Below are 27,970 nucleotides of genomic sequence, written 5' to 3'. Positions count from 1 at the left end.
TGGCAGTAGAACTACAAATTTCTGAGAAATGCTTGTGTAGATTTGGAAGTACATTTGAAAGTAAAGACTGCTTTATGAAGACACAAATGGCTTTCATATCTTGCTTTTTTGAAAATTGGAGTTAATTCAGTGGGGGAAGAGAGAGGAAGTGGCAAATCCAGCAATTTGGCTCTTGTTTGATACAAACATTGTGAACTTAGCATGTTTGAAATAATCAGAATTTTACTGTTGAGGTATCACGTCGGTCAAACTGAATATGCCATTCTCATTAGTGTAGCAGTAGCTGATTGCAGAAAGTGAATTTGTAGTGCTGAAAAAAACATTTGTGGAACTGTATAGTTTTGATTATTGGTTATTGATCACCTCCTTCAGAAGTGATTTAAAAAAAAATTTTTTTTAAGAGGTCGTCATACGTTTACATTGTTGGCCCTTTTAAGAACTGCTGAGTTTAAAAATGATCTGCCTTTTGTTTTGTGCGTTAAAGCTAGTAGAGAGAACCTTTTACTTTGCTCAAATGTTTTCTCTCCACATGCTGGGATACAGTTCTAGGATCACTAACTGTCTCCCATTAACTTGCCCACATGTCCATTCTTCATGTGCGAGTCTAGATGGTGACCATTAATTAGCGCGCTGTTTGATCTGGGTGGGGGGGGGTGGTGGTCAGGGGTGGGTGCGGCAGCATTGTGACTGAGCTGATCCCATTCAAAATCAATGTTGTTTGGTGTGGTGCAATGAAGGTCTAAAATAAAGTTTAAAATTTAAGAAATGTTTTGAAACTGCAATGTTGTGTGTGGGGTGGAAAAATTGAAAAAATGAGCTTTCTATCTAGCCTAATCCTTGAAGGTTAATTGCAGTAACTGGATGGGGCTAACCTTGGTTGTCAGTGTCTTAGAGATGATTTCAAGATCTTGGAAAAGTAGTACAATATATAGAAGTCCGTGGAGAGGGATAAGCATTATCCCAACCCAGGGACACTGAGCAACGCCACTGCCACCCCAGCTGAAATTGACTAACTCCGCATAAAATGGGGGCCAAGTTTGGGATCTTCCTGCTCTGTGTATGTTTCAGTACTACATTAGACGTTGCATTTAACAGCTGAGCTAGAGTGGCATTATTGCTAGTGATAGATCAAGAAGGAAGTGGCGGCCAGTTTTATTTTGCCACTGAGTTGCTAGGAAGATATCCCAGTGGATGCATTGTACTCTGGATAAAATGTTAAAAGTAAGCATTCCTGCTTAACTGCAACATGAAATTTATACTCCTGGAGTTTTTTTTATGTCCAGAGAGTTGTCCTTTTCTGTCTGTGGTGATTCACTAGGTTTTGAAATATTCTAGGTTCTGAAAATTCTGGTGTATTTCCTACTCTGCATGAAAGGCCTGGCTTTTTAATTGCACAATTAGTCAGACCAGTGGAAATAAAGAGTACTTCCATTGGTGTCGTCATGCACGCAAGCTGTAAGTACTTTTGTTCCTCATTGTTCCCACCCAGGTGCCCAATTAAAAAGTTTCAACTTCAAGCTCTTGCTCCAGTCCTTCCTCGTTTTCTCTCTCAGACAGCGTAGTTTAAAAAAAAAAATTAAATTCATTTATGGGATCAGGACATCGCTGGCAGTGCCAGCATTTATTGCCCATCCCTAATTGCCCTTAAGAAGATGGTGGTGAGCCGCCGCCTTGAACCGCTGCAGTCCGTGTGGTGATGGTACTCCAGAGAGGATTTTGACTCAGTGACGATGAAGGATCGGCGATATACTTCTAAGTCAGGATGGTGTGTGACTTGGAGGGGAACTTGGAGGTGGTGGTGTTCCCATGCGCCTGCTGCCCTTGTCCTTCTAGGTGGAAGAGGTCGCGGGTTTGGGAGGTGCTGTCAAAGAAGCCTTGGCGATTTGCTGCAGTGCATCTTGTAGATGGTGCACACTGCAGCCACGGTACGCCGATGGTGGAGGGAGTGAATGTTTAAGGTGGTGGATGGGGTACCAATCAAACGGGCTGCTTTGTCCTGGATGGAGTCGAGCTTCTTGAGTGTTTTTGGAGCTGCACTCATCCAGGCAAGTGGAGAATATTCCTTACTTGTGCCTTTGTAGATGGTGGAAAGGCTTTGGGGAGTCAGGAGGTGAGACACTTGCCACAGAATACCTAGCCTCTGACCTGCTCTTGTTGCCACAGTATTTATGTGGCTGGTCCAGTTAAGTTTCTGGTTAATGGTGACCCCCCAGGATGTTGATAGTGGGGGATTCGGCGATGGTAATACCATTGAATGTCAAGGGGAGGTGGTTAGACTCTTGCTTGTTGGAGATAGTCTGCCTGGCACTTCTGTGGCGCGAATGTTACCTGCCACTTAGCAGCCCAAGCCTGAATGTCATCCAGGTCTTGTTGCATGCGGGCATGGACTGCTTCATTATCTGTGGAAATGCGAATGGCGCTGAACACTGTGCAGTCATCAGCGAACATCCCTATTTCTAACCTTATGTTGGAGGGAAGGTCATTGATGAAGCAGCTGAAAATGGTTGGGCCTAGGACACTGCCCTGAGGAACTCCTGCAGCGATGTCCTGGGGCTGTGATGATTGACCTTCAACCACCACAACCATCTTCCTTTGTGCTAGGTATGACTCCAGCCAGTGGAGCGTTTTCCCCCTGATTCCCATTGACTTCAGTTTTACTAGGGCTCCTTGATGCCAGACTCAGTCAAAGGCAGTCACTCTCACCTCACCTCTGGAATTCAGCTCCTTTGTCCATGTTTGGACCAAGGCTGTAATGAGGTCGGGAGCCGAGTGGTCTTGGCGGAACCCAAACTGGGCATCAGTGAGCAGGTGGTATGGTTACACGAGTGCTTATAGCCCTCCGGTACTTCACCTGAGCAGCCATTCTTTAGGAGCCTAGGCAGCGAGCATCAAAAGGTTATTTGACCATGTGCAATCACAGCCGAGTGCAATCTTGATGTTGTCTGACACCCGTAGTCCATGTGTGCACTGTTCTAGCGGGTATGACATTGTGGTGAATTGTAGGACCTCAGCTGCTGTCACAGCTGAGATCAGCTAACTCAACACAGAACAACGGTTCCACCACAGACCCAATTCACGCACGGACCGGGGTGAAGCAAGGCTGTGTCATTGCACCAACGATCTTCTCGATCTTCCTTGCTGCAATGCTCCATCTCACCCTCAGTAAACTCCCTGCTGGAGTGAAGCTAATTTACAGAACAAACGGGAAACTGTTCAACCTCCATCGCCTCCAGTCCAGATCCAAGGTTGTCCCATCCTCTGTCGTAGAATTACAGTATGCAGACGACGCTTGCGTCTGCGCTCACTCAGGTCAAACTCCAAACCATCGTCAACACCTTCACCGACTCGTACAAGAGCATAGGCCTTACACTAAACATCCATAAGACAAAGGTCCTCTACCAACCTGCCCCCACCACACAGTACTGCCCTCTGATTATCAAAATCCACGACAAGGCCTTGGACAACGTGGACCACTTTCCAAACCTTGGGAGCCTACTGTCAACAAGGGTAGATGTCGATTACGAAGTCCAACACCGCCTTCAGTGTGCTAGTGCAGCCCTCGGTCGCCTGAGGAAGAGAGTGTTTGAAGACCAGGACCTCAAACCCAGCACTATGTTCATGGTCTACAGAGCAGCAGTGATACCCGCCCTGCTGTATGCCTCAGAGACATGGACCATGTACAGCAGGCACCTCAAAGTACTGGAGAGGTAAGACCAACGCTGCCTCCGCAAGATCCTGCAAATCCATTGGCAGGATAGGTACACCAACGTCGGTGTTCTCACTCAGGCCAACACCCCCAGCATCGAAGCTTTGACCACGCTTGATCAGCTCCGATGGACGGGTCACGTCGTCCGCATGCTTGATACAAGACTCCCAAAACAAGCGCTCTACTCGGAGCTCCGCCACGGCAAGAGAGCTCCAGGTGGGCAGAGGAAACGCTTCAAGGACACCCTCAAAGCCTCCTTGAAAAAGTGCAACATCCCCACTGACACCTGGGAATCGCTGGCCCAAGACCGCAGAAAGTGGAGGCGAAGCATCCGGGAAGGCGCCGAACACCTCGAGTCTCTTCGCTGGGAGCAAGCGGAAGCCAAGCGCAAGGAGCGCACGTCAACCCAAGCACCCCACCCACCTGCCCCTTCAACCACCGTCTGCCCCACCTGTGACAGAGACTGTAGGTCCCGCATTGGACTCTGTCACCTGAGAACTCATTTTTTATGTGGCAGTAAGTCATCCTCGGTTCCGAGGGACTGCCTAAGAAGGAACACAGAACAGGAATCAAACCAAGGACTTTCCTCTTCTTTAAGGTTGTGGGAGTTATTCACTGATCCATCATGGTGACTGCTATTTTAAGGGAACCACTTCAACTATAAACTAATAGTAAATGAAATAGTTGAATCCCTCTAGGCTCTTCCACTTACAGATAGTCACACTCAGGATAAAACAATGGCAACTTCAATGCACATAATATAGGAAAACATCCAATGGAGCTTTAGAGGGAAAAATTAAAAAGGCGCAGACATTGAGCCACATTGGGATAGGTGATTGAAAGATTGGTCAAAAAGATTTTTTTTAGCAAACTTTTAAAGTTGGAGTGAGAAGAAGGAAGAGGGGTGGAGGCAATTCTGGAGTTTGTGGCCAAGCTATCTGCTGCTAATGGTGGGGCAACGGAACAGATGCACAGGCCAAAGACTGAAGGGTGAGGGAGGGATGTAAAGGCTGGACGAGGTTGAAAAGCTATTGTGGAGTGAGGCTGTGGAGGGATTCGACAATAAGGACAAGGGTTCAAGATATTTGTGGGGTGGGGGGTGGGGGGCAGTGAGCAGGGACCCAGTGTAAATCTCTGACTGAGTGATGGGCAAGTGCAATTTAGCATTGGACGGGATATAGGCAGCCAAGTTTTGAACAACTTTGAGATTAACTGGTTATTGATCTCATTGATGTGTGTGGGACCTTGTGTGCAATTTGTTTGATGCATTTGTCTACAAAACAACAGTTACTGCACTCTAATAACAATGTGAAAGGTGCCATATAAATACAAGTTATTTCTCTTTTGTTGGCAAGCAGAACATTGGAGAAAACTACAGTAACTTCAATTTGTACACTAGTAAATGATTGCTTTTATCTTTTGCCAGTTTCACTGGCATAGCTAGGAATGGAAATTTAGGTGATTCCCCAACTTATGGTGGGCGGGAAGGCAGGCAGTGATGTCACAGCAGGGCTCCCACCTTCCCGCCTGCAACTTTACAACCTTCACTTGCCACATTCGGTTATAAACTCCATAAGATATGGACGCTCAGATTCTGCCTCCTGAAAATTAAAATCAGCTTTGAAACCTTTTCCCCATCAGGATACAAGATAAATTATGCCTCAATCCCCTCCAGCCTATGTACTACTGTGCTGTAATGTCAAGAGCTCTGATATACGTGCGCCTTACTAATGATCACGTTTCATACCTGGATTTTTAATCTGCCGTTACATAACACACACACACACATACACACACACACACACACACACACACCCAAAGTACTTTTATTTCCAGTCAACACTTTATTTTCTGCACTTTGCTCACCATTATGAGACATGTGATATTGTCCATCTCTGAAATTAATTGCATTTGAGAGATTGGAATCCAAATAGGTGTCTTGCATTTTTGTCAATTTTTAGCAAAAGTAATTAAAATGGAGTGAAATAATTTGAAAAGCGTAAAGAAGAAAAATTAGGTTGCCATTTAATTTCAGAAGTAATAATTATTATATGCCAGTTCCATTGAAAATATGGAGAATTTTTTCAACTTATGCAATATTTACAATGCATTATTATCTTCGTATTTAAACCTAAGAACATAAGAATTAGGAGCAGGAGTAGGTCGTACGGCCCCTTGAACCTGCTCTGCCATTCAATAAGATCATGGCTGAACTTCTACATCAACCCCACTTTCCTGCCCGATCCCCATATCCCTTGATTCCCCTAAAATCTATATATCTCAGACTTGAATATACTCAAAGTCTCTGCATCCACAGCCCTCTGGGGCAAAGAATTCCAATGATTCACCACCCTCTGAGTAAGAAATTTCTCCTCATCTCAGTCCTAAATGGCCGACCCCTTATCCTGAGACTATGCCCCCTAGTTCTAGATTCTCCAGCCAGGGGAAACAACCTCTCAGCAGCTACACTGTCAAGCCCTCGTTTAAAAAAAAAAAAAAAAATGTATATGTTTCAATGAGATCACCTTTCATTCTTCTAAACTCCCAAGAATATAGCCCCATTACCTGACGTTACCTTAGTAGTTAAATTCCTCATTTTTTATAAGCTGTACTTTTTATGTATTTGGAAACTATTCTCTTCAAAAACCATGTTGCAGTCTGTGGCTTGCGAATGAACTCCCAAGTATATGTTTCATACCTGCTGGTTAATACTTTACTTTATAGATACATGATTATTAAAACAATGACAACGCTGGGAATTTGATTTACAAATAAATTGCAAATAAAGTACTTGCTATAAATTTTTCTATCTTTGTACCTTGTGTTCTAATATTTTGCACCTATCAGAAATGTTTGACATTTTTCTTGTTTCTCCTTCTCATATTAACACTTGTCATGAACCGCCATGGAATGAAATGACCCCTGACTGGTTTATAATGGAATAGGGCAAACATAGCGAACGAATTTCTGTGTCTTTAGTGATTATCTCCAACATGGTTAATTAAACCTGTCGATTCCGTGCCACTTTGCGGTTGTTATGTACAAGCATGGAACTTACTCTTTCATGGTGGCAATAAGACTGTCGAAATGGGAAGAGGGTGGAGGTGGGGACCTTGCTTTATCTATCAGTGAGAGGCAACTATATACTGTAATGTATGTACCTTTTAAGGGGAGAACTACTTTTTACAGCTCCTGTATACTGTAGTACCGGCAGTGACCACACCTGTATATAAACCCTGAGTAGTGATCTGTACAGTTAGTTCTAGAGTAACCCTCATTCAGTAAACACCTGTTGATCGTTCCCTGCAGTCTTTTGTCTGATTATTGAAGGACACAACATTAAGATACACGGATCTAACATTGGCGACGACGCAGATTCGAACCTACCTGCAACTCTGCATCACCTCCCAGGGATTCGCTCCTGGAGAACAGTGGAAGGAGGTCGAGTCCAGAAGCACGGGCGTCGACCACGGGCAACCGCCCAGTCATCCAGCGGAGATTTGAGCATCGCAGGGGAGGCTGTCGAGAGCCAGGCTTGGCTTTCCAGTCACGGTGGTCCAGCGAAACGGGCTGGCAACAGGTACTGCGCAGACCTTTCCCGGACAGCGGCGGCTAGAGCCGACCGAGCGGCACAGAAAAAGGCCGAGCAACGTCGACGGGGGAGAGATAGAGGGCAGAGCGCACAGGGCGCAGCCGGTGTTCAGGACCGAGCGGTGTCAACGTGGAGAGAGACGAGAGAGAGCAGAGCGCAGCCAGTGTTCAAGGGCCGAGCAGCGTCAACGGGGGAGAGAGGCACGCAGGAAAACGCGAGGCGCTGCCATTGCCACGAGGACCGCAGAGAGCGGCATTGGCAGCAGCGCAGGAGCAGCGCACGAAACCCACAGGGCGTCGCCATTTGCCACGAGGACCGCCGAGAGCGGCGTTGGCAGCAGCGCGGGAGACGCCATTTTAAGCCGCAGCGGGGAAGAAAGGAAAGCGCGGGAGACGCCATTTTAAGCCAGTCTAACCACACCCAAAAATGCCGAAGAGTGGCAGTATCACAGCGTTCGACAATGAAGTCGAAGATTGGACGACATATGTCGAACGCATAGAAGTATACTGCAAGGCGAATGAAGTGCCAGATGACAAGAAAGCGCTGGTATTGTTGAATTCAATGGGTGCAAAAACGTATGGCTTACTACGAAACCTAGTAACCCCAGAGAAGCCAGTAGAAAAGGATTTTGAAAACATAGTGTCAATCCTACAGGACCACTTAAACCCCACACCGCTGCTGATAGCAGAAAGATTTAAGTTTCACAAAAGGAACCAGCATAAAGATGAAAGTAATGCTGAGTATTTAACGGAACTGCGCAAGCTATCGAAACACTGCCAGTTTGGAACGGGACTAGCAGATACATTAAGGGACAAGTTTGTGTGTGGGCTTCAAAGTGAAGGAACCCAGAAACGGCTTCTATCAGAAAAGGATCTTACGCTGGACAAGGCTTTCAGCATTGCAGTATCACACGAAGCAGCCGCACGGGGCGCTGCAGAGATACAACGGAAACCGCAAGAATATGGCACAAATGAAATGTCATACGGAACAGTGAAGTGCTATCGCTGCGGTAGAACAACACACGACCATAATGATTGCTGGTTCAAGGACAAAGTGTGCAGACAGTGTGGAAAAGTAGGACACATAGCAAGAGTCTGCAGGTCGGGAAAGAAAACCAGCAGCAAGAAATCTCCACAGGAGAAGTACAAGAAGGTACATAAGGTGACGGAGAGTAGTTCAGACGAACAGAAGAGTGATACAGACTCCGGAAGCAAGGAGCTGGGTTGTCTGAAACTACATAATGTGATCAAAACGGAGGATCACCAAACTATCTGGGTCACGCTCAAGATAGCAGGAGTCCAAGTGAAAATGGAATTGGACACAGGATCAGCCCTAACAGTCATAAACCGAAGGGACTACAAGCGGCTATTCTCACATATACCCTTGAGAGATACAAAGATTGTCTTGAAGACGTACACGGGGCAAAACGTCTACCCCAAAGGAAAAATAAGGGTGAACGTTATATATAACGGCAAGGAAACACCAAAAATGGACCTATATGTATTGCCAGATGGAGGACCACCACTACTAGGATGTGAATGGATCCGGAAGATACAGCTAGATTGGCATTCCATACAAGCACTGACTGTAGATGCCAAAAAGGATGACGACGTCACACCTGGACGACTGTCAAAAATGCTAACTGATGCACAAGAAGTGTTCCAGCAGGGACTCGGAACACTAAAAGGCATAACAGCGACGATCAAAATAGAGGAAAATGCAAGCCCAGAGTTTTTTAAGACCAGACCGGTACCTTATGCGATCCACCCAGCCGTCGAAGCAGAGCTGGAAGGTTTGGAACGTTCAGGAGTACTGTCCAAAGTGGACTGGAGTGAGTGGGCTACACCCATCATTCTTGTAATGAAGAGGTCGTTGAGTAATACGCCTGGGGAACCAAAGAAGGTTCGCATCTGTGGGGACTTTAAGGTGACAGTGAACCCAGTCCTTCACACTGTACAATATCCGCTTCCGCGGATTGAAGATATTTTCGCCTCGCTATCTGGAGGGAAACGCTTCACTAAGATTGATCTGGCCCAGGCGTACCTGCAAATGGAGGTAGAAGAAGCCTCGAAACAGTACCTCACGATCAACATTCATAAAGGTCTCTACCAATACAACCGGCTGGTGTTCGGGGTAACATCAGCTCCGGCTATTTGGCAAAGGGCAATGGAACAAGTCCTGCAAGGGATCCCAGGGACCTAGTGTTATTTAGACGACATCCTGGTCACGAGCGAAAATGACAGTGATCACCTCGCCAACCTGGAGCAGGTGCTCACTAGATTGAAGGAATATGGGCTCCGAGCTAATGCGAGTTTTTCCAGAAGCAGATCTCGTATTGTGGCCACGTTATTGATAGAGGGGTTACATAAGTCCCCTGAAAAGATTGAGGCAGTAGTCAAGGCTCCAGCACCGGAAAATGTGTCACAACTGAGGTCGTTCCTCGGGCTGGTGAACTACTACCATAAGTTCTTGCCGAATTTGTCTACCGTACTACACCCACTGAACACCCTACTGCAAACGGGGGTACCATGGAAGTGGAGTGACGAATGTAAACGAGCTTTCCAGAAGAGCAAAGCATTGATCACATCAAAAGAGGTGTTGGCTCATTTCAACCCAGCATTACCAATTCGGTTGGCGTGTGATGCATCACCCTATGGCATTGGAGCGGTGCTGTCGCACAAATTCCCGGACGGCTCGGAGAGGCCAGTAGCCTTTGCGTCTCGGTCACTAACCTCAGCCGAGCGTAACTACGCCCAGATTGACAGGGAGGCCCTCAGCCTAGTGTGGGGAGTGAAAAAGTTCAATCACTATCTGCACGGGCAGAAGTTCACCTTGGTGACTGACCACCAACCACTTGTCTCCATCTTTAATCCAAAGAAGGGCGTTCCGGTGATGACTGTGCAACGGCTACAAAGATGGTCCCTTTTTCTAGGGGCGCACCAATATGAAATCGAGTATAAGGGCACGAAACAGCATGGAAACGCTGATGGGCTATCGCGCCTGCCACTGCCTACTGCGGAGGAAGCACCAGCAGTGGATCCTGTCGAAACATTTCATTCGACTATAATTGAGTGCTTGCCAGTAACTAACGCTGGTATAGAGAAGGAGACCCGAAATGACCCGACGCTGTCTCGGGTATATGATTTGACGGTGAAGGGATGGCCAGCACATGGCGACTCACTGTTGCCAGCATTCTCATCCAGAAGAGAACAGCTGTCATTATGCCAGGGGACCTTGATGTGTGGATCCCGAGTGGTAATTCCACCCAAGTTAAGGGAGAGAGTGCTCAATGAGCTTCACGAAGGTCATCTGGGAGGGGTGAAAATGAAAAGCCTTGCTAGGGCTTATGTGTGGTGGCCGGGGATCGATCAGCAAATCGAGGACCTGACAAAGAGCTGCTCAGGATGCCAGAAGGTCCAAAATGCACCACCACATGCCCCTCTACACCCATGGGAGTGGCCCTCATCTCCATGGCAACGGGTGCATATTGATTTTGCTGGTCCATTCATGGACTCGATGTTTTTAATAGCCGTGGATGCGCACTCGAAATGGCCTGAGGTGATCAAAATGTCCACCACCACCACGGAGAAAACTATTGCAGTCCTACGGACCATTTTTGCCAGGAACGGCTTACCAGAGCAGATTTGCTCTGATAACGGACCACAGTTTGTGTCCGAAGAGTTTCGAAGATTTATGAAAAGGAATGGGGTAAGGCATTACACATCCGCCCCGTATCATCCAGCCACAAATGGATTGGCTGAGAGGTTCGTACAAACCTTTAAAAAAGCAGTAAAGGCCATGTGCGATGACGACATTCCACTGCAGCATAAGGTGGACAATTTCCTGTTAGCCTACAGAAATGCGACACATGCAGTCACCAACCAGGCCCCGGCCATGATGTTCTTTAACCGAAGGTTGAGATCTCGTCTGGATTTGCTCAGACCAAATGTACGAAGAGATGTTGAGAGTAAGCAATTCCAGCACATCAATGAGAAGCCGACAAGGAGCTTCAATGTAGGGCAACCAGTCTTGGCCCGCGACTACCGAACAGAGAAATGGCAACCAGGAACGATATGCACACGGCAGGGGCCACTAATGTATACAGTGGATGTTGGGGAGAACATTGTGAGATGCCATGCTGACCAGATCCTAGAGTCACAGGAACGAGTCAACCCCATGTCTCGGCCATACGTACCTGGTGAGGAACCCGACGTACAGGTCGCATCTACCTCAGAAACAGTAGCATCGGAAGCTGATGAACCAACCGACGACAGGGGGCCAGAATCGCCTCCGCACCAAGAGCAAGACACTCGGGAAAGGCGCTATCCAGAAAGGATCAGGAAGCCTCCCCAAAGACTGAATTTATAAATAGACTATTTTCAGCTAATGTTGCATGTTAAAAGTGTTAATTGTAATTAGTTTGATATTTAATTGTTAAATGAGTGTTATGGTACTGTTAATCTAAAAGGGGAGGAATTGTAATGTATGTACCTTTTTAAGGGGAGAACTACTTTTTACAGCTCCTGTATACTGTAGTACCGGCAGTGACCACACTTGTATATAAACCCTGAGTAGTGATCTGTACAGTTAGTTCTAGAATAACCCTCATTCAGTTAACACCTGTTGATCGTTTCCTGCAGTCTTTTGTCTGATTATTGAAGGACACAACATTAAGATACACGGATCTAACATATACAGCATTGTAATATGCTAATAATGTGTGCGAGAGAGTACGTGGATGAGCTGTGACCCACGCGTAGCTACACAACTGGTCAGTTTACTGTCATCAACATTAATCGAAAATATGATTCATGATTTTAATCTAATTCTTGAGCTTTACTTTGTAGCCATTAAGTTGCATTTTTAAGAAAGCATTAACATGCAAGATTATTATTGTGCAGATGTCAGGATGTCGCCTTTGGCCAAACAAAGCAAACAAGAACCAATGTATTTTTATTTTTGCAGGTGAATATAGTCCCCATCATTGCCAAAGCAGATACAATCTCCAAGAGTGAACTACATAAATTCAAGATCAAAATCATGAGTGAATTAGTCAGTAATGGCGTGCAGATTTATCAATTCCCAACAGATGATGAAACTGTTGCAGAGATCAATTCAACAATGAATGTAGGTTGCAGTTACTTATGGAATGTATTTTCTTTTAGCATTTAAATTAATTAATAGGTTTACACTGACTTCTTGGCATCTAATTTGTGAAGTAGTATGATTTGCAGAAGTTGCTGTCTTGATATTACTTCTCACCAATCTCCCTCTTCACCACCTAATCTTGTGTGTTTAAATTTTTACATCATTGGAGAGTCATGTTAATGCGCCACTATTTTTTAACCAAACCTTCTTGAAATCTCAGTAGAATTAAGGTATTCCGTTTCTAGGTTGTGATGCCACATGGCCACTTTAATTTCTAAGTGGGATGGTGTGATGGGGGTCGATTTTCCCGAAGCTGTCGGGAAGAAGGCGGGACTACAACTTTCGGGTTTTAGTCCCGCCTACATCGACGTCCGGCCAAACTCTGCGATTTTCCCTTGATTGACCTTGTTAAGCCCACCCAGCAGGCAAATTAAGGACCACCCGGCAACAGATGACGTCACAGACTGCAATTTCATCTGTCAAGAGTTCTTGACAGATGAAATATCAGTGTTTCACAGCTGTTTCAAGCTGTGAAACACTGACAGTCTGAGTTCTGACATGAGTCATTCTGCACAGACTCAGTTAGAACTCACATCGGCACTCAAAGCTGAAGGCTGTCACTTTTCACAGATCGCAGCCGTTCAGCTTTAAGTGCCGGCTGAGTGATGGACTCCCGACGGCTACAGGAAGAAAGGCTGTGAAGGTAAGTACAGGTAAGTAAAAGTTCTTTACACACTTTAGACACACCAAACACACTTACCTTTGCACTCATGCACCCATCACTCACCTGAGCGCCGACATCGCGACCCCTCCAACTCCTTCAACCCGACGGCCCGCCTGCTCTAACCTGGCGTGGTTTGGAGCCGTCGGGAAACCCACACGAAACCCCTCAAAATAGGGATTAGGCTAAAAACTGCCTGTTAACTACCTGTTAACAGGCAGTTAATTGGCACTAATCCCTTCCCGCCTGGGGTCGGCAGGTCCCAGTGCGGGGCGGGTACCCGCTGCCTCTGAAAGTTGCGTGGAGCGGGGTTTTGGGCGGATGGTGTCGGGACCCCCGAAATCGGGACCCCCCCCCCCCTACATGCCTGAAACCCCGCCTGACGGCTCCACGAAAATCGACCCCATGGTCTACTGGGACAGATTGCCTTGGGGCAAGCACTAAAAACTCAATTCCACTATCTACTCTTAAACAAGTAAATGTTTTCTATTTACAATTGTTAAATATCCTTAAGCATTGGGCTACAAAAACGGATACATTTTACATTTCAATTAGGCATTGTAGTAGATTTTTATTCTTTTTGGATTGTATACTTCCAAAGTCATTCATTCTACTTGAAAACCGTGCACTATATCAAAGAAACCATTTCCATATTAACAGAGATCGCAATGGAATGTATTGCTACCTTTCACTCTGTTACAGACTGATTCAGGAAGAACTCATTTCCTTTTTCTTTCGCTGCAGGGCCATCTTCCATTTGCTGTTGTTGGCAGCACTGAAGAAATAAAGATTGGGAATAAAATGGCGAAAGCTCGGCAGTATCCCTGGGGAATTGTGCAAGGTATGTCTGACTAGGAAGTTGCATCTTTATTTTTCTGGCCTCATTGTGTTTCATGTGCTCAACGAAAGAAGGAGCAATTGCAAAATTGCTGAGCATATTTCTGCTATAATTGCGTTAAACTAAGCTCTCTCTACCTTTTGAATTTTGTTTTACTATCAGTAATCATGTGCAGACATACTTGATGTATTGTGGTATTAAAAAAGATGAACATTCCTTTTTTTACACCTTTTAAAAGAAACAAATTCTGCATACAGTGGAAGGGATTAGTTGCAGCATATTGGAACACCACTGTATTGTGCCAGTTGGGTCACAGTCAGTTTCCCCACACTGCTGAATGCAGGCTGAGACTTGGTACCTTGCCACACCAGAGAGAGCTCATGCCTGTGTCTGCACTAGGTACAGGTTCCCCAACTGTGCATGATGCATATTCCAAGGAAATTATTTTTTTAAAAGACTGAGAAGTAAAGAGCTTTTCTATATGAGCCAAAACTTTTATACATGAACACGATAAAGTAGCCAACGAATTTCTCTCATTTGATGAAGACATCAAATTCTTGATTTGTTTTTGGGAGAGCTTTTTGAATGATGTAAAATAGTATTCAAAGCATGTATATTCTCCATCATCTGCCACAGAACAATAGATTTGTGACATTCAGTGAGATAGTCTGCACTGTGCAAACTCTGCCCCCACCCCCCCCACCAATCCCCATATCCCTTGATTCCCTTAGAGTCCAAAAATCTATCGATTGCAGCCTTGAATATACTCAACGACTGAGCATCCACAGCCCTCTGGGTTAGAGAATTCCAAAGAATCACAACCCTCTCCTCATCTCAGTCCTAAATAGCCAGCCCCTTATCCTGAGACTATGGCCATTATTAGTTCTGGACTCTCCAGCCAGGAATCTACTCTTAATGTGTTTCAATGAGATCACCTCTCATTCTTCTAAACTCCAGAGAGTATTGGCCCATTCTACTCAATCTCTCCTCATAGGACAGCCCTCTCATCCCAGGAATCAAACTAGTGAGCCTTCGTTGCACCACCTCTGAGGCAAGTATATCCTTCCTTAGGCATGGAGACCAAAACTGTGCACCGTACACCAGGTGTGGTCTCACCAAAGCTCTGTAAAATTGCAGTAAGACTTCCTTACTCTTATACTCCAACCCCTTGCAATAAAGGCCAACATGCTATTTGCCTTCATAACTGCTTGCTGTACCTGCATGTTAACTTTGTGTTTTGTGTACAAGGACACCAAATCCCTCTGAACACCAACATTTAATAGTTTCTCACCATTTTAAAAAAATAATCTTTTTCTATTCTTTCTACCAAAGTGAATAACCTCACATTTCCCCACATTCTACTCCATCTGCCACCTTCTTACCCACTCATTTAACCTGTCCATATCCCTTTGCAGACTCTTTGGGCTAGATTTTCGTGGAGCCGTCAGGCGGGGTTTCAGGCGTGTGTGGGGGGGGAATCCCGAATTTGGGGGTCCCGACACCATCCCGCCCCACGTAAGTTTCAGGGGCGGCGGGTACCCGCCCTGCACTGGGACCCGCCGAAACCAGGCGGGAAGGGATTAGTGCCAATTAACTGCCTGTTAAGTAGTTAACAGGCAATTTTTAGCCTAATCCCTATTTTGAGGGGTTTCGTGTGGGTTTCCCGACTGCTCCAAACCACGCCAGGTTAGAGCAGGCGGGCTGTCGGGTTGAAGGAGTTGGAGGGGTCGCGATGTTGGCGCTCAGGTGAGTGATGGGTGCATGAGTGTAAAGGTAAGTGTGTTTGGTGTGTCTAAAGTGTGTAAAGAACTTTTACTTACCTGTACTTCACAGCCTTTCTTCCTGTAGCCGTCGGGAGCCCATCACTCAGCCGGAACTGAAAGCTGAACGGCTGCGATCTGTGAAAAGTGACAGCCTTCAGCTTTGAGTGCCGGTAAGAGTTCTAACTGAGTCTGTGCAGAATGACTCATGTCAGAACTCAGACTGTCAGTGTTTCACAGCTTGAAACAGCTGTGAAACACTGATATTTCATCTGTCAAGAACTCTTGACAGATGAAATTGCAGTCTGTGACGTCACCTGTTGCCGGGTGGTCCTTAATTGGCCTGCTGAGCCCACTGGGCAGGCTCAACAAGGTCAATCAAGGGAAAATTGCACGGATTGGCCGGACATCGAAGTAAGCGGGTCAAAAACCCCGTCCTTTCCCCGTAGCCCTGCAATTTTATTTCCTTCAGATATTTATCCAATTTCCTTTTGAAAGCCATGATTGAATCTGCCTTGACCACCCTTCCAGATCCTAAACACTCGCTGTGTAAAAAAGTTTTTCCTCATGTCGCATTTGGTTCTTTTGTCAGTCACCTTAAATCTGTGTCTTCTGATTCTCGACCCTTCCGCCAATGGGAACAGTTTCTCTCTCTCTACTCTGTCTAGACCCCTCGTGATTTTGAACACCTCTATCAAATCTCCTCTCAACCTTGTCTGCTCTAAGGAGAACAACCCCAGCTTCTCCAGTCTATCCACGTAACTGAAGTCCCTCATTCCTGGAATCATTCTTGTAAATCTTTTCTGCACCCTCTCTTAAGGCCTTCACATCCTTCCTAAAGTACGGTGCCCAGAATTGGACACAATACTCCAGTTGAGGCTGAACCAGTGTTTTATAAAGGTTCATCATAGCTTCCTTGCTTTTGTACTCTATGGGCTTGAATTTCACAGGGCCGTGGAGGCAGGAATGGAGGCATGTGGGATGTTAAAATTGCAAAAAGTGGTGGGCAGCCCAACCCCGCCTCCAAGCAATTTTCAAGAAATCGTGTTTACTGCTCCTGTACCGTTCCGCCTCCAAGAGGCGGGATAGGCCCTTAACAAGCACTAAATTGCCTCTTATCCCATTTTGAAAGGCCTTTGTGATTTTAACTCTTTTCCCACGTGAAGCACGCCTGCTCTGAAACACGACGTTGAAACCTGGCGGGAGCACAATTGGATTGCTGACTATTAGCTGCAGCTCCACCATTAAATAGGATATTTGATCAGCCATCATTTGCAGGTGGCAGGACTTTGTTGTCTCAGGTCTGGGGGAACTTTTCGAAGGCATAACCACAGCTGTGGAAGTTTGGAGCCTGACATCCATCTTCAGTGTGACCTCCTGGGAAACCCCTCTCACCACCTTGACTGAGCGCTTCCTCAGCAGAGGCATATACCAGAAGCATGGGAGCCATTTATTTCCTTCCCTTCTGGACATCAGATGAGGACGAAGACCAGCCGCGGCACCAGCAGAACCAGGAACAACAGCAGCACCAACATCAGCAGCAACAGCATGTGTACAAAATGGCGGCGCGCACGGACGCAGCGGCTTTGTCTCTCCCGAGACTGAACGGTTTCACCCTCCTCCTGAGTCTCTTCTGGACTCTGCTGATCCGGGAATTAAAGGCTGACCTACTGTACAGCCGGCAGACGCTCCTAGACATCGGGGCCGACTGTGTGAAGCTCAAATTCGGCGACATCGATCTGCCTCCCGACATCGCCCGACCCCCGGGACCAGCGTGGCGTCCTCCCCCAGCCGGAAGTCAGCGCAGACCGCGCAGGGAACGCAAGCAGAAGCGGGGTAAGAGAGCAGGGATCCAAAACAGGCTGAAGAGGGCCCCACACAAACCCTCCCTCCCAAGTATTTTCCTGGCCAACGTCAGGTCACTGGAGAACAAAATGGATGAGATCAAACTGGATCTCACCACACAGAAAAGGACAAAGGAATGCTGCGCCATGATCTTCACAGAAACCTGGCTGAACAATGGCATCCCTGACACCACCATACAATTAGAAGGACGCACGGTCTTCCGCGCCGACAGAACTGCAGACTCCGGTAAGAGCAAGGGAGGCGGTTTGTGCATTTACACCAACAATGCCTGGTGCACCAACAGTGATATAATTGATAGATCCTGCTCGGCTGATTTGGAATTCCTCATGGTAAGGTGCAGACCCTTCTAACTGCCTCGGGAATTCACGAATGTTATCATCACTGCGGTCTACATCCCACCACACGCTAATGCCAAACTAGCACTGAAGGACCTCTACAGGGCCATCAGCGAACAACAAACTGCGCACCCAGACGGAGCTTTTATCGTCGCGGGGGACTTCAATCACACAAACCTAAAAACTGTACTACCGAAATTCCACCAGAATGTCTCCTGCCCCACAAGAGGGGAGAACACACTGGATCAAGTCTACACGAACATTGTAGACGCTTACAAGGCCATTCCCTGCCCCCACCTTGGGAAGTCTGACCACCTCTCCCTGTTTCTAGCCCCGGCATACAAACCGCTCATCAAAAGAGAGAGAACATCAATGAGAGCAGTGAAAGTATGGCCAGAGGGGGCAGTATCGGAGCTTCAGGATTGCTTCGAACGCACTGATTGGGGCATGTTTGCCCACAATGACATCGAGGAATACGCATCCACAGTGCTATTTACATCAACAGCTGTGTCGAGGTCGTCACGACCCACAAAAATATCAGGTCATACCCCAACCAGAAACCCTGGATGAACGGAGAGGTCCGCTCACTGTTGAAAGCACGCGACGCAGCATTCAAATCTGGCGACGCGGCGGCTTACAGAGCAGCTAGGACCAACCTAAAAAAGGGTATCAGGACTGCCAAATGGAAACAGACACTGCGGATAGAGGATCACTTCCGCAACAACTCGGACCCCCGGCGCATGTGGCAAGGCATCCAGTCGATCACTGACTACAAGGGCAAAAACACCAGTCCCCCGGTCAGCGACGCCTCCCTTCCGGAGGCGTTTAACAACTCCTACGCTCGCTTCGACAGGGACAACAAGGAGCCGGCTACCAAAGCCTTGCCACCCCCAGAAGACCAGGTGCTCACTCTGTCGACCTCCGACGTAAGGGGTGCTCTACGCAGAGTGAACACACGAAAGGCTACTGGACCGGATAGCATCCCTGGACGGGTACTCAAGGAATGTGCTGATCAGCTGGCTGATGTCTTCACCGCCATCTTCAACCTGTCATTGGCCCAGGCAGTAGTCCCTACATGCTTCAAGACCGCCACCATCATTCCTGTGCCTAAACAAGCGGCTGTGACGTGTCTGAACGACTATCGACCTGTCGCACTCACACCCATCATCATGAAGTGTTTCGAGAGACTGGTCTTAGCCCACATCAAAGCCAGTGTTCCTGCCTCCCTTGACCAACACCAGTTTGCCTATCGGGCAAATAGATCAACGGAGGATGCAATCACAATTGCTCTACACTCGGCACTGAATCACCTAGATGGTAAGGAGACCTACATCAGAATGTTGTTTATAGACTACAGCTCAGCATTCAACACTATCGTCCCCAACAAGCTGGCCACCAAACTCCAAACTCTTGGCCTGAACACTTCCCTCTGCAACTGGACCCTTGACTTCCTAACAAACAGACCCCAGTCTGTCAAATTAGGTAACCACACCTCCACCCCCCCCCCCCCCCGACCCTGAACACGGGGGCCCCACAAGGATGTGTGCTGAGCCCCCTCCTTTACTCCCTCTTCACCCACGACTGTGTGGCTGTTAATGGTTCCAACACCATCATCAAGTTCGCAGATGACACCACGGTAGTAGGCCAGATCACCAACAACAATGAGTCAGCCTACAGGGAGGAGGTCCAGCATCTCGTGAAGTGGTGCCCCGACAACAACCTGGCCCTTAACACCAAGAAAACAAAGGAAATAATCGTGGACTTCAGGAAGTCCAAAGGCGGAAGTCACACCCCCATCCACATCAATGGGGCGGAAGTGGAAAGGGTGGCCAGCTTTAAGTTCCTCGGAGTCCACATCACGGAAGACCTCTCCTGGTCCCTCAACACCTCCTCTCTGGTGAAGAAGGCCCAGCAGCGCCTATATTTCTTGAGGAGGCTGAAGGGATGTAATCTGTCACCCCCGATCCTCTCTAACTTCTACCGCTGCACTATAGAGAGCATCCTGACAAACTGTATCACGGTATGGTACGGCAGCTGTAGCTCCCATGACCGGAAAGCCCTGCAGCGGGTAGTCAAAACTGCCCAACGCATTACCGGCACCCGGCTACCGACCATAGAACATATATATCAGAAACGCTGCCTACGGAGGGCACGGTCCATCATCAAAGACCCTACCCACCCCAGCCACAGTCTGTTCGCCCTCCTACCATCTGGAAGACGCTACAGATGCATTCGCACCCGTACGACCAGATTTAGGAACAGCTTCTTTCCCAGGGCTGTCATCCTACTGAACTCCACAAATAAACACTAAAGCTTGCACATCTGCCGATGCACTTTATTATGGTCATATTTATGCTAATATATATGTACAAATGTATGTTGAAATGTTTAAGTGTCCTAATCCAAATTGTACACTCTCGGGAGCCGCAAGCCTACATTTCGTTGTACTGCACTTGTGCACTAACAATGACAATAAAAGTTGATTTGATTTTGATTTGAACAGCAGGAGCGCCAGGGTCTCCAGAATCGTCGTTGTTTGCTGTGCACTTCACAACATGGCACAGCGTCATGGCTTGCAGATTCCTGAGGACCAAGTGGCTCCTCACATATCCTCCTCAGATGAGGAAGAGGAGGTGGAGGAGGAAGTGGAGGAGGAGAGCGAAAATGAACAACTTGCAGAGGCCCATCAACCAGCGGCAGCAGTACGTGAGAACATTGCTGCCTGGGATGCAAGGAACGCACTCATCTTGGCCAGATTTGCTTAGCCTAGCCAATCAAGCACTTTTGCTTTGCAGCTTCAACAATGGCCAAGAACCAGCGGATTCCTAACAATTTGACCACCATACTGACAATTGCAAGTAATCCTAAGCCCTCAATGTGGAAGTCCCATTTGCGAAATGACACACGTCACAACTGCAGCAGTAACCATCAGATTTTTTATTTACAGTAACCATCTGATGGCTTTTTAACATTAAACATCAAATTTCACCCAAGTGACTACCCTTGTGACTATTTGTGCAGTATCTTTCTCTTACGCGTGCTCCTACGTGATGCTTCCCCTGTGGCTTCAGCAGATGTGGAGGCCCCTTGCTCACTTTCTTGCTGCTCCTGTCTCAACACCTTTGGCGGGCGTCCTCTGGGGTTGCGAACCTGTGAGGGCTCGCCAACAGTCTGCTGCTCCTGCGGCTGTGCAGCGGTTGAGACGCCGATCTCAGTTGGGTGTGGACTCTGGTGGGGCTCTGACCGAGGGCTCTGCAGTGGCATGGAAGTGAGAGCGCTTGGAGAGGAGCCCCCACTTCCTTGATGTCTGCCACCAACTTCCCTCTCATGGGTCAGGACCCCCTCGGCGCTTGCGAGCACCTTGTTGCACATCAGGGGGGCCATGGGGACACGTATCTGCACTGGCAGTCCTACTCAGAAGGACTTCCATGAAGGTCTGGTTTCTCTGTTCAATAGATGACCATCGCTCCTCCAGAGATGTCATTCTATTCGGAACACTCGCCATGTTTTCTGCACTCTGGCGACTTATCACCTCCATGGAGGTTGCCATCCTTTCCATGGTGATGCGTTCATGCGCCAATGACTCCACAAAGGCTCTGCTCATGTTCGCAATGGACTTCTCCATTTGCTCCACACTCGCAGCAACACTGGAGACAAAACCTGCCAGAGAATCCTGCATCTGTTCCTGGAGTTCCAGCACCGCTGATCTTATGGATAGACCCAGAGGCAGAGGGTCAACATGCAGCTGAGCCAAGCTGGCAGAGTCCTGCGCCCTCCGACGAGGACTCTCCACTGCTGTCCCTGTCTCCACCATCTGCTGATGCTCACTTGTGAGCTGTGATACACCAGGTGACAACACTACTCTATCTCGCGAAGGTCCCACCGAGGTGTGAGTGTCTGCACTGGTGCTGGGTGCGCTGAATTCTGCTGACGCTGCGCCCTCAGAGGTTGCAGCTTCCTCGGAGGAGTCTGGATGCTCAGGCTCTTCCTCCTGGCTAGTGGGGACGGGTGCTGTCGATGGTCCTGTGGGGGAGTAAAGGAAAAAGTCAGAGATGTGATGCCAAGGTTACTTGCATATGGCAGATGATCATAAGTCCATCTGTTAGCGCTTCAGAATCATTATCAGCGACTCATGCAATGTCAATGAGAGAGATGGAAAACTATTCTTTCACCAGCTTGCTGTGATGCACCCGTCTGTCCGTCCCCCACTTGCGCATCGTCCTCCATTCCCACGATCTCCAGGACCGCATCCTCCAAGGGGGTGAGCTGGGCTACTGAGGGTGGCCCTCTTCCTGTCCTCGCTCTTTCCCTCTTATTGTGAGCTCTCTTTTCCTGCAATGAGGGAGACAAGTGGAGTGAGTGTAGAGAGTCCATAGCATAGATGCTTAGAAGGAGACAAAGATGGAGTGAGGTGGCAAGACCAAGGGCCCTCCCTGTGTGTTGTAAGTTGTTTTCATAGCATCACGGTGATAGGGAGTGCGAGGGCTGCATAGTCGAATAGTTAGGTGAATGTGAGCATAGAGAGGGAATAGGTAAGGATGCATGGATATCAGTGTCAAGTGGGATGTGGAGGAAGAAATTGCTGAGTGCTGGTGAGGAGAGGCAATGGGGATCAGATTGAGGGTGATGGGAAAGTCATACTCACTTTTCCAGTGCACAGAAGGTCATGAAACCTCTTCCTGCACTGAAGCCAGGTTCTGCGGGTTACTGATAATGAGTTGACCTCCTCTGCCACCTGGATCCACAGAGCCTTGGTCTGCTGGAGAGGCTTCTTCCTCCCTGAAGAAGGGAAGAGCACCTCTTTATTGGCTCTTGCTCCCTCCACTAAAGCTTGCAGGGCAACGTCATCAAACCTGGGAGCAGACCTAGGTATCTCGCTAGTCATTCTGCCTTCAGGTCCCTCTAACATGAAAGGCTAAAAGGTTGGCAGTCTGCAGAAGAAGCAAGGCTTCTTGCAGACCTTAAATGCAGCAGCAATGATGATGTCATCGGAGGCGAGTTTCAGACTGAAAAAACTAATTGGGCCATGGGTTCCCACACGCAGGAACTCAATTGCCCACTTAAGTTAAAATTGCTTCATTCTCCCACATCAATTTTAGAATCGGGTGGCTAACACGAAAAGCGGATTACACGACCCCAACCTGCCCCAGTGGAAAAAATCCAGCCCTGTGCCTCTATATATGAAGCCCAGGATCCCGTATGCTTTTTTAACTGCTTTCTCAACCTGTCCTGCCACCTTCAATGATTTGTGCACATATACCCCCAGATTTCTCTGTTCTTGCACCCACTTTAGAATTGTACCCTTGAGTTTATATTGCCTCTTCTCATTCTTCCTACCAGAATGCATCACTTCGCACTTTTCTGCAATAAATTTCATCTGCCACGTGTCTGCCCTTTTCACCAGCCTGTCTATGTCTTCTTGAAGTCTATCACTATCCTGCTCACTGTTCACTATAGAAACATAGAAGATAGGAGCAGGAGTAGGCCATTCGGCCCCTCAAGCCTGCTCCACCATTCAATGAGATCATGGCTGATCATCCAAATTCAGTACCCTGTTCCTGCCTTCTCTCCCGATCTCTTGATCCCTTTAGCCTTAAGAAATATATCCAACTCCTTCTTGAATATATTTAATGAATTCGCCTCTACGGCCTTCTTTTGGCAGAGAATTCCACAGGTTCACCACTCTCTGGGTGAAGAAATTCCTCCTCATCTCAGTCCTAAATGGCTTACCCCTTATCCTTGGACTGTGACCCCTGGTTCTGGACTCCCCGACCATTGGGAACATCCTTCCAGCATCTAGTCTGTCTAGTCCTGTTAGAATTTTATAAATTTCGATGAGATCCCCTCTCATTCTTCTAAACTCTAGCGAGTACAAGCCCAATCGACCCAATCTCTCCTCATACGTCATTCCTGCCATCCCAGGTATCAGCCTGGTGAATCTTCGTTGCACTCCTTCCATGGCAAGAACATCCTTCCTCAGATAAGGCGACCAAAACTGCGCACAATACTCAAGATGTGGCCTCACCAAGGCCCTGTACAACTGCAGCAAGACATCCTTGTTCCTGTACTCAAACCCTCTCGCTACTAAGGCCAACATACCATTTGCCTTCTTAACCGCCTGCTGCACCTGCATGCTTACTTTCAGCGACTGGTGCACAAGGACGCCCAGGTCTCGTTGCACTTCCCCTTCTCCCAATCTTTTGCCATTTAGATAATAATCTGTCTTCCTGTTTTTGACACCAAAGTGGATAACCTCGCATTTATCCACGTTATATTGCATCTGACATGCTTCTGCCCAATCACCCAACCTGTCCAAATCATACGGAAGTTTCTCAGCATCCTCCTCACAGCACACACGCCCACCCAGCTTTGTGTTGTCTGCAAACTTGGAGATATTACATCTAGTTCCCTCGTCCAGATCATTAATATATATTGTGAATAGCTGGGGTCCAAGGACCGATCCCTGCGCTACCCCACTAGTCACTGCCTGCCACTCGGAAAAAGAGCCGTTTATTCCAACTCTTTGCTTTCTGTCTGCCAACCAGTTCTCTATTCAAGTCAATACCTTGCCCCCAATCCCATGTGCCTTAATTTTACACGCTAATCTCTTATGCGGGACCTTATCGAAAGCCTTTTGAAAATCCAAATAGACCACATCCACTGGTTCTCCCTTATCTATTTTACCAGTTACATCCTCAAAAAATTCCAGTAGATTAGTCAAGCATGATTTACCTTTTGTAAAGCCATGTTGACTTTGTCCGATCCGGTCACTTTTTTCCAAGTGCTCTGCTATTACATCCTTTATAATGGACTCTAGCATTTTCCCCACTACCGGTGTCAGGCTTACCGGTCTGTAATTCCCCGTTTTCTCTCTACCACCCTTTTTGAACAGTGGGGTAACATTAGCTACCCTCCAATCCATGGGTACTGTTCCAGAGTCTATCGAATCTTGGAAGATGACCAGCAATGCATCTACTATTTCTAGGGCCACTTCCTTAAGTACCCTAGGGTGTAGATTATCAGGCCCTGGGGATTTATCGGCTCTCAATACCATCAATTTCCCTAACACCATTTCCCTACAAATACTGATTTCTATCAGTTCCTCCCTTTCATTAGACCCTATGTTCCCTGACATCTTTGGGAGGTTATTTGTGTCCCCCTTTGTGAAGACAGAACCAAAGTATGTATTTAATTGGTCTGCCATTTCTTTGTTCCCCGTTATAAATTCCCCTGATTCTGACTGCAAGGGACCTACGCTTGACTTCACCAATCTTTTTCTCTTCACATAGCTATAAAAGCTTTTACAGTCAGTTTTTATATTCCCTGCAAGCTTACTCTCATACTCTATTTCCCCCCTCTTCATTAATCCCTTTGTCCTCCTTTGTTGGATCCTAAACTACTCCCAATTCTCAGGTTTACTGCTTTTTCTGGCCAATTTATCTGTCCTCTCCTTGGATCTTCTGCTATCCCTAATTTCCCTTGTTAGCCACGGTTGAGTCACCTTTTTTGTTTTATTTTTATGCCAAACTGGGATGAACAAATTCTGTAGTTCATCCATGCGATCTTTGAATGTTTGCCATTGCCCATTGAGTGACATTCCCCAATCAATCCTACCCAACTCGCACCTCATACCATCGTAGTCTCCTTTATTTAAATTCAGGACCCTAGTCTCTGAGTCAACTATTTCACTCTCCATCTTAATGAAGAATTCTATCATATTATGATCGCTCCGACCCAAGGGGCCTCGCACAACAAGATTGCTAATTAATCCTTTCTCATTACATAATACCCAGTCTAAGATGTTCTACGTTTCTATAGTTCTAAGCTTTGTGTCATCTGCAAATTTTGAAATTGTACCCTGTACCCCCAAGTCCAAGTCATTAATATGTATTAAGAAAAGCAGTGGTCCTAGTACCGACCCCTGGTGAACACCACTGTATATCTTCCTCCAGTCTGAAAAACAACCATTCACCATTACTCTCTGTTTCCTGTCACTTAGCCAATTTCGTATCCATGCTGCCATTGCCAAAGACCGATGCAAAGTACTCATTTAGTACCTCAGCCTTCATGTGTAGGTCTCCATTTTGGTCCCTAATCGGCTCCACCCCTCCTCTTACTACCCGTTTACTATTTATATGCCTATAGAAGACATTTGGATTCCCTTTTATGTTGGTTGCCAATCCATTCTCATACTCTCTCTTTGCCCCTCTTATTTCCTTTTTCACTTCCCCTCTGAACGTTCTATATTCAGCCTGGTTCTCACTTGTATTCTCAACCTGATATCTGTCATATGCCCCCTTTTTCTGCTTCATCTTACTCTCTATCTCTTTCGTCATCCAGGGAGCTCTAGCTTTGGTTGCCTTACCTTTCACCCTCGTGGGAATGTACCTCGGCTGTACCCGAACCATCTCCTCTTTAACAGCAGCCCATTGTTCGATTACAGTTTTGCCTGCCAATCTTTGATTCCAATTTACCCGGGCCAGATCCATTCTCAACCCACTGAAATTGGCCTTCCTCCAATTAAGTATTTTTACTCTAGATTGCTAAATTATGTATGATTTCTTTTGTAGAATGTAGCAAATGTATTGGAAAAATAGCACCCCAGAAATTACCTAGTGTAATTTGAGACCTGGTCCCCTCAGTTACATGTACACCATCTTTAATGTGCAGTTTTTTAAATGTTGTAATGCTCTTCGGTCCCGCGACCCCACCCCCCACCCACACAACACCTCCCCGAAGCCAGTGGACCAGTACCGTAAAGTTTTGATAAAATACAATACAAGTGTAATCTAAAAGTGCCTCACAGCCTGTCATCATTGGTTTATGGAAACATTAAGGAACTTGAAGAAATTACATGCTTCAGACTTTGTTTTAGAGAACGTGGTTGCTGCCAAATCAAATATCTTCTTTTCTCCTCTTTGTTCCTTTTGGGGGAAAATGAACAACTTTATAGTGGAAAATGAAAACCACTGTGACTTTGTAAAGCTTCGCGAAATGCTGATTCGAGTAAATATGGAGGATCTGAGGGAGCAGACACATGCACGTCATTATGAACTATACAGACGATGTAAGCTGGAGGAAATGGGATTTAAAGACACGGATCCAGACAGCAAACCATTCAGGTACAGAACTAGATTTAAAGTTATTAAGGTTTGATGCTTCAGCGAGGGTGACGTTATGTAGATTTATAGCAAAGCATTGATCTTAGTTCTTTTAAAAAATCAGAATACATTATACTGTACAAATCCACAGTGAAAGAGAAGAATTTTAAGTAAAAGTTATTGTGGTGAATTTGAAAAATTGTATTTCTGAAAAAGAAAACCTTAAGGCTTGTCTGACTGGTCAGATATTGGTGTGATATTGAGCCATATAGACCTGGAAGGTCCCAGGTTGAATCTATGGACTGTGCTATATTCAGTGAATTCAGAAGCCACAATGTTGGAGACAGTACAGTGGCTTCAGTATCCCTATGCTAGAGAGGGGGACAATTGATTCCTGATTCGGATCCTATCCAGTTACACTTGCTCCCAGTAATTGTGTGTGGACATTGGACGAATACATGATCGCATTCAACAGCGGTGCTCTCCACAGTTAAATAGCCTATTAAAACTTACATTCTGGAGCTGTGAAATATTGGCAGGCTATCGGTGCCTTTAGTGCTATATCCCAGCACAAGTCGGTATATACTGGAGAGGTGGAGAAAATATGGAAAATAAACAGAAGCAAAAACCTTTTTAAGTATATATTTTAATTCAATGAGGTCAATTTTAACTCTGGGTGGGATTGGTGCTTGAGGGGCCCGAAAGGAGCAGTGCAGCCAGAAGTCTGGAAGCTCGCAAGGCCCCATTGTGTCTTGAAATTATCTCCATCCCAAAACTGTTTCTATCAGTTGTATTATGAGTATAATCAAGAATCTTTTACTTTTGTACTATAGATATTTGCAACACCCATTTGATAATTTTTTTGATATCAATTCAAATACATTCCTTCAATTTATTAAAAAA

General features: G+C 46.7%; 1 protein-coding gene across 4 annotated transcripts in view; it reads left to right on the top strand.

The window, feature by feature from the left end:
• Positions 1–27,970, top strand: part of LOC147123056 (septin-11) — a 59,500-nt gene that overhangs the window by 7,014 nt on the left and 24,516 nt on the right. For all 4 annotated transcript variants that reach the window (XR_015073239.1, XM_085964626.1, XM_085964608.1 and 1 more), the window contains exons 2-4: positions 12,264–12,425; positions 13,912–14,008; positions 26,920–27,088. Coding sequence is in view for 3 of the 4 variants with exons in the window: in XM_085964626.1 (XP_085820752.1) it covers positions 12,264–12,425; positions 13,912–14,008; positions 26,920–27,088 (428 nt within the window). In the remaining variant the exon portion in view is untranslated. The remainder of the gene's footprint in view (positions 1–12,263; positions 12,426–13,911; positions 14,009–26,919; positions 27,089–27,970) is intronic.

The sequence above is a fragment of the Somniosus microcephalus genome, chromosome 2, assembly GCF_052327205.1.
Source record: "Somniosus microcephalus isolate GS21.2 chromosome 2, FLI_Smic_1.0, whole genome shotgun sequence".
Lineage (NCBI taxonomy): Eukaryota > Metazoa > Chordata > Chondrichthyes > Squaliformes > Somniosidae > Somniosus > Somniosus microcephalus.
The sequence above is the reverse complement of the archived record's forward strand: the minus strand, read 5'-3'. Positions and strand labels throughout refer to the sequence as shown.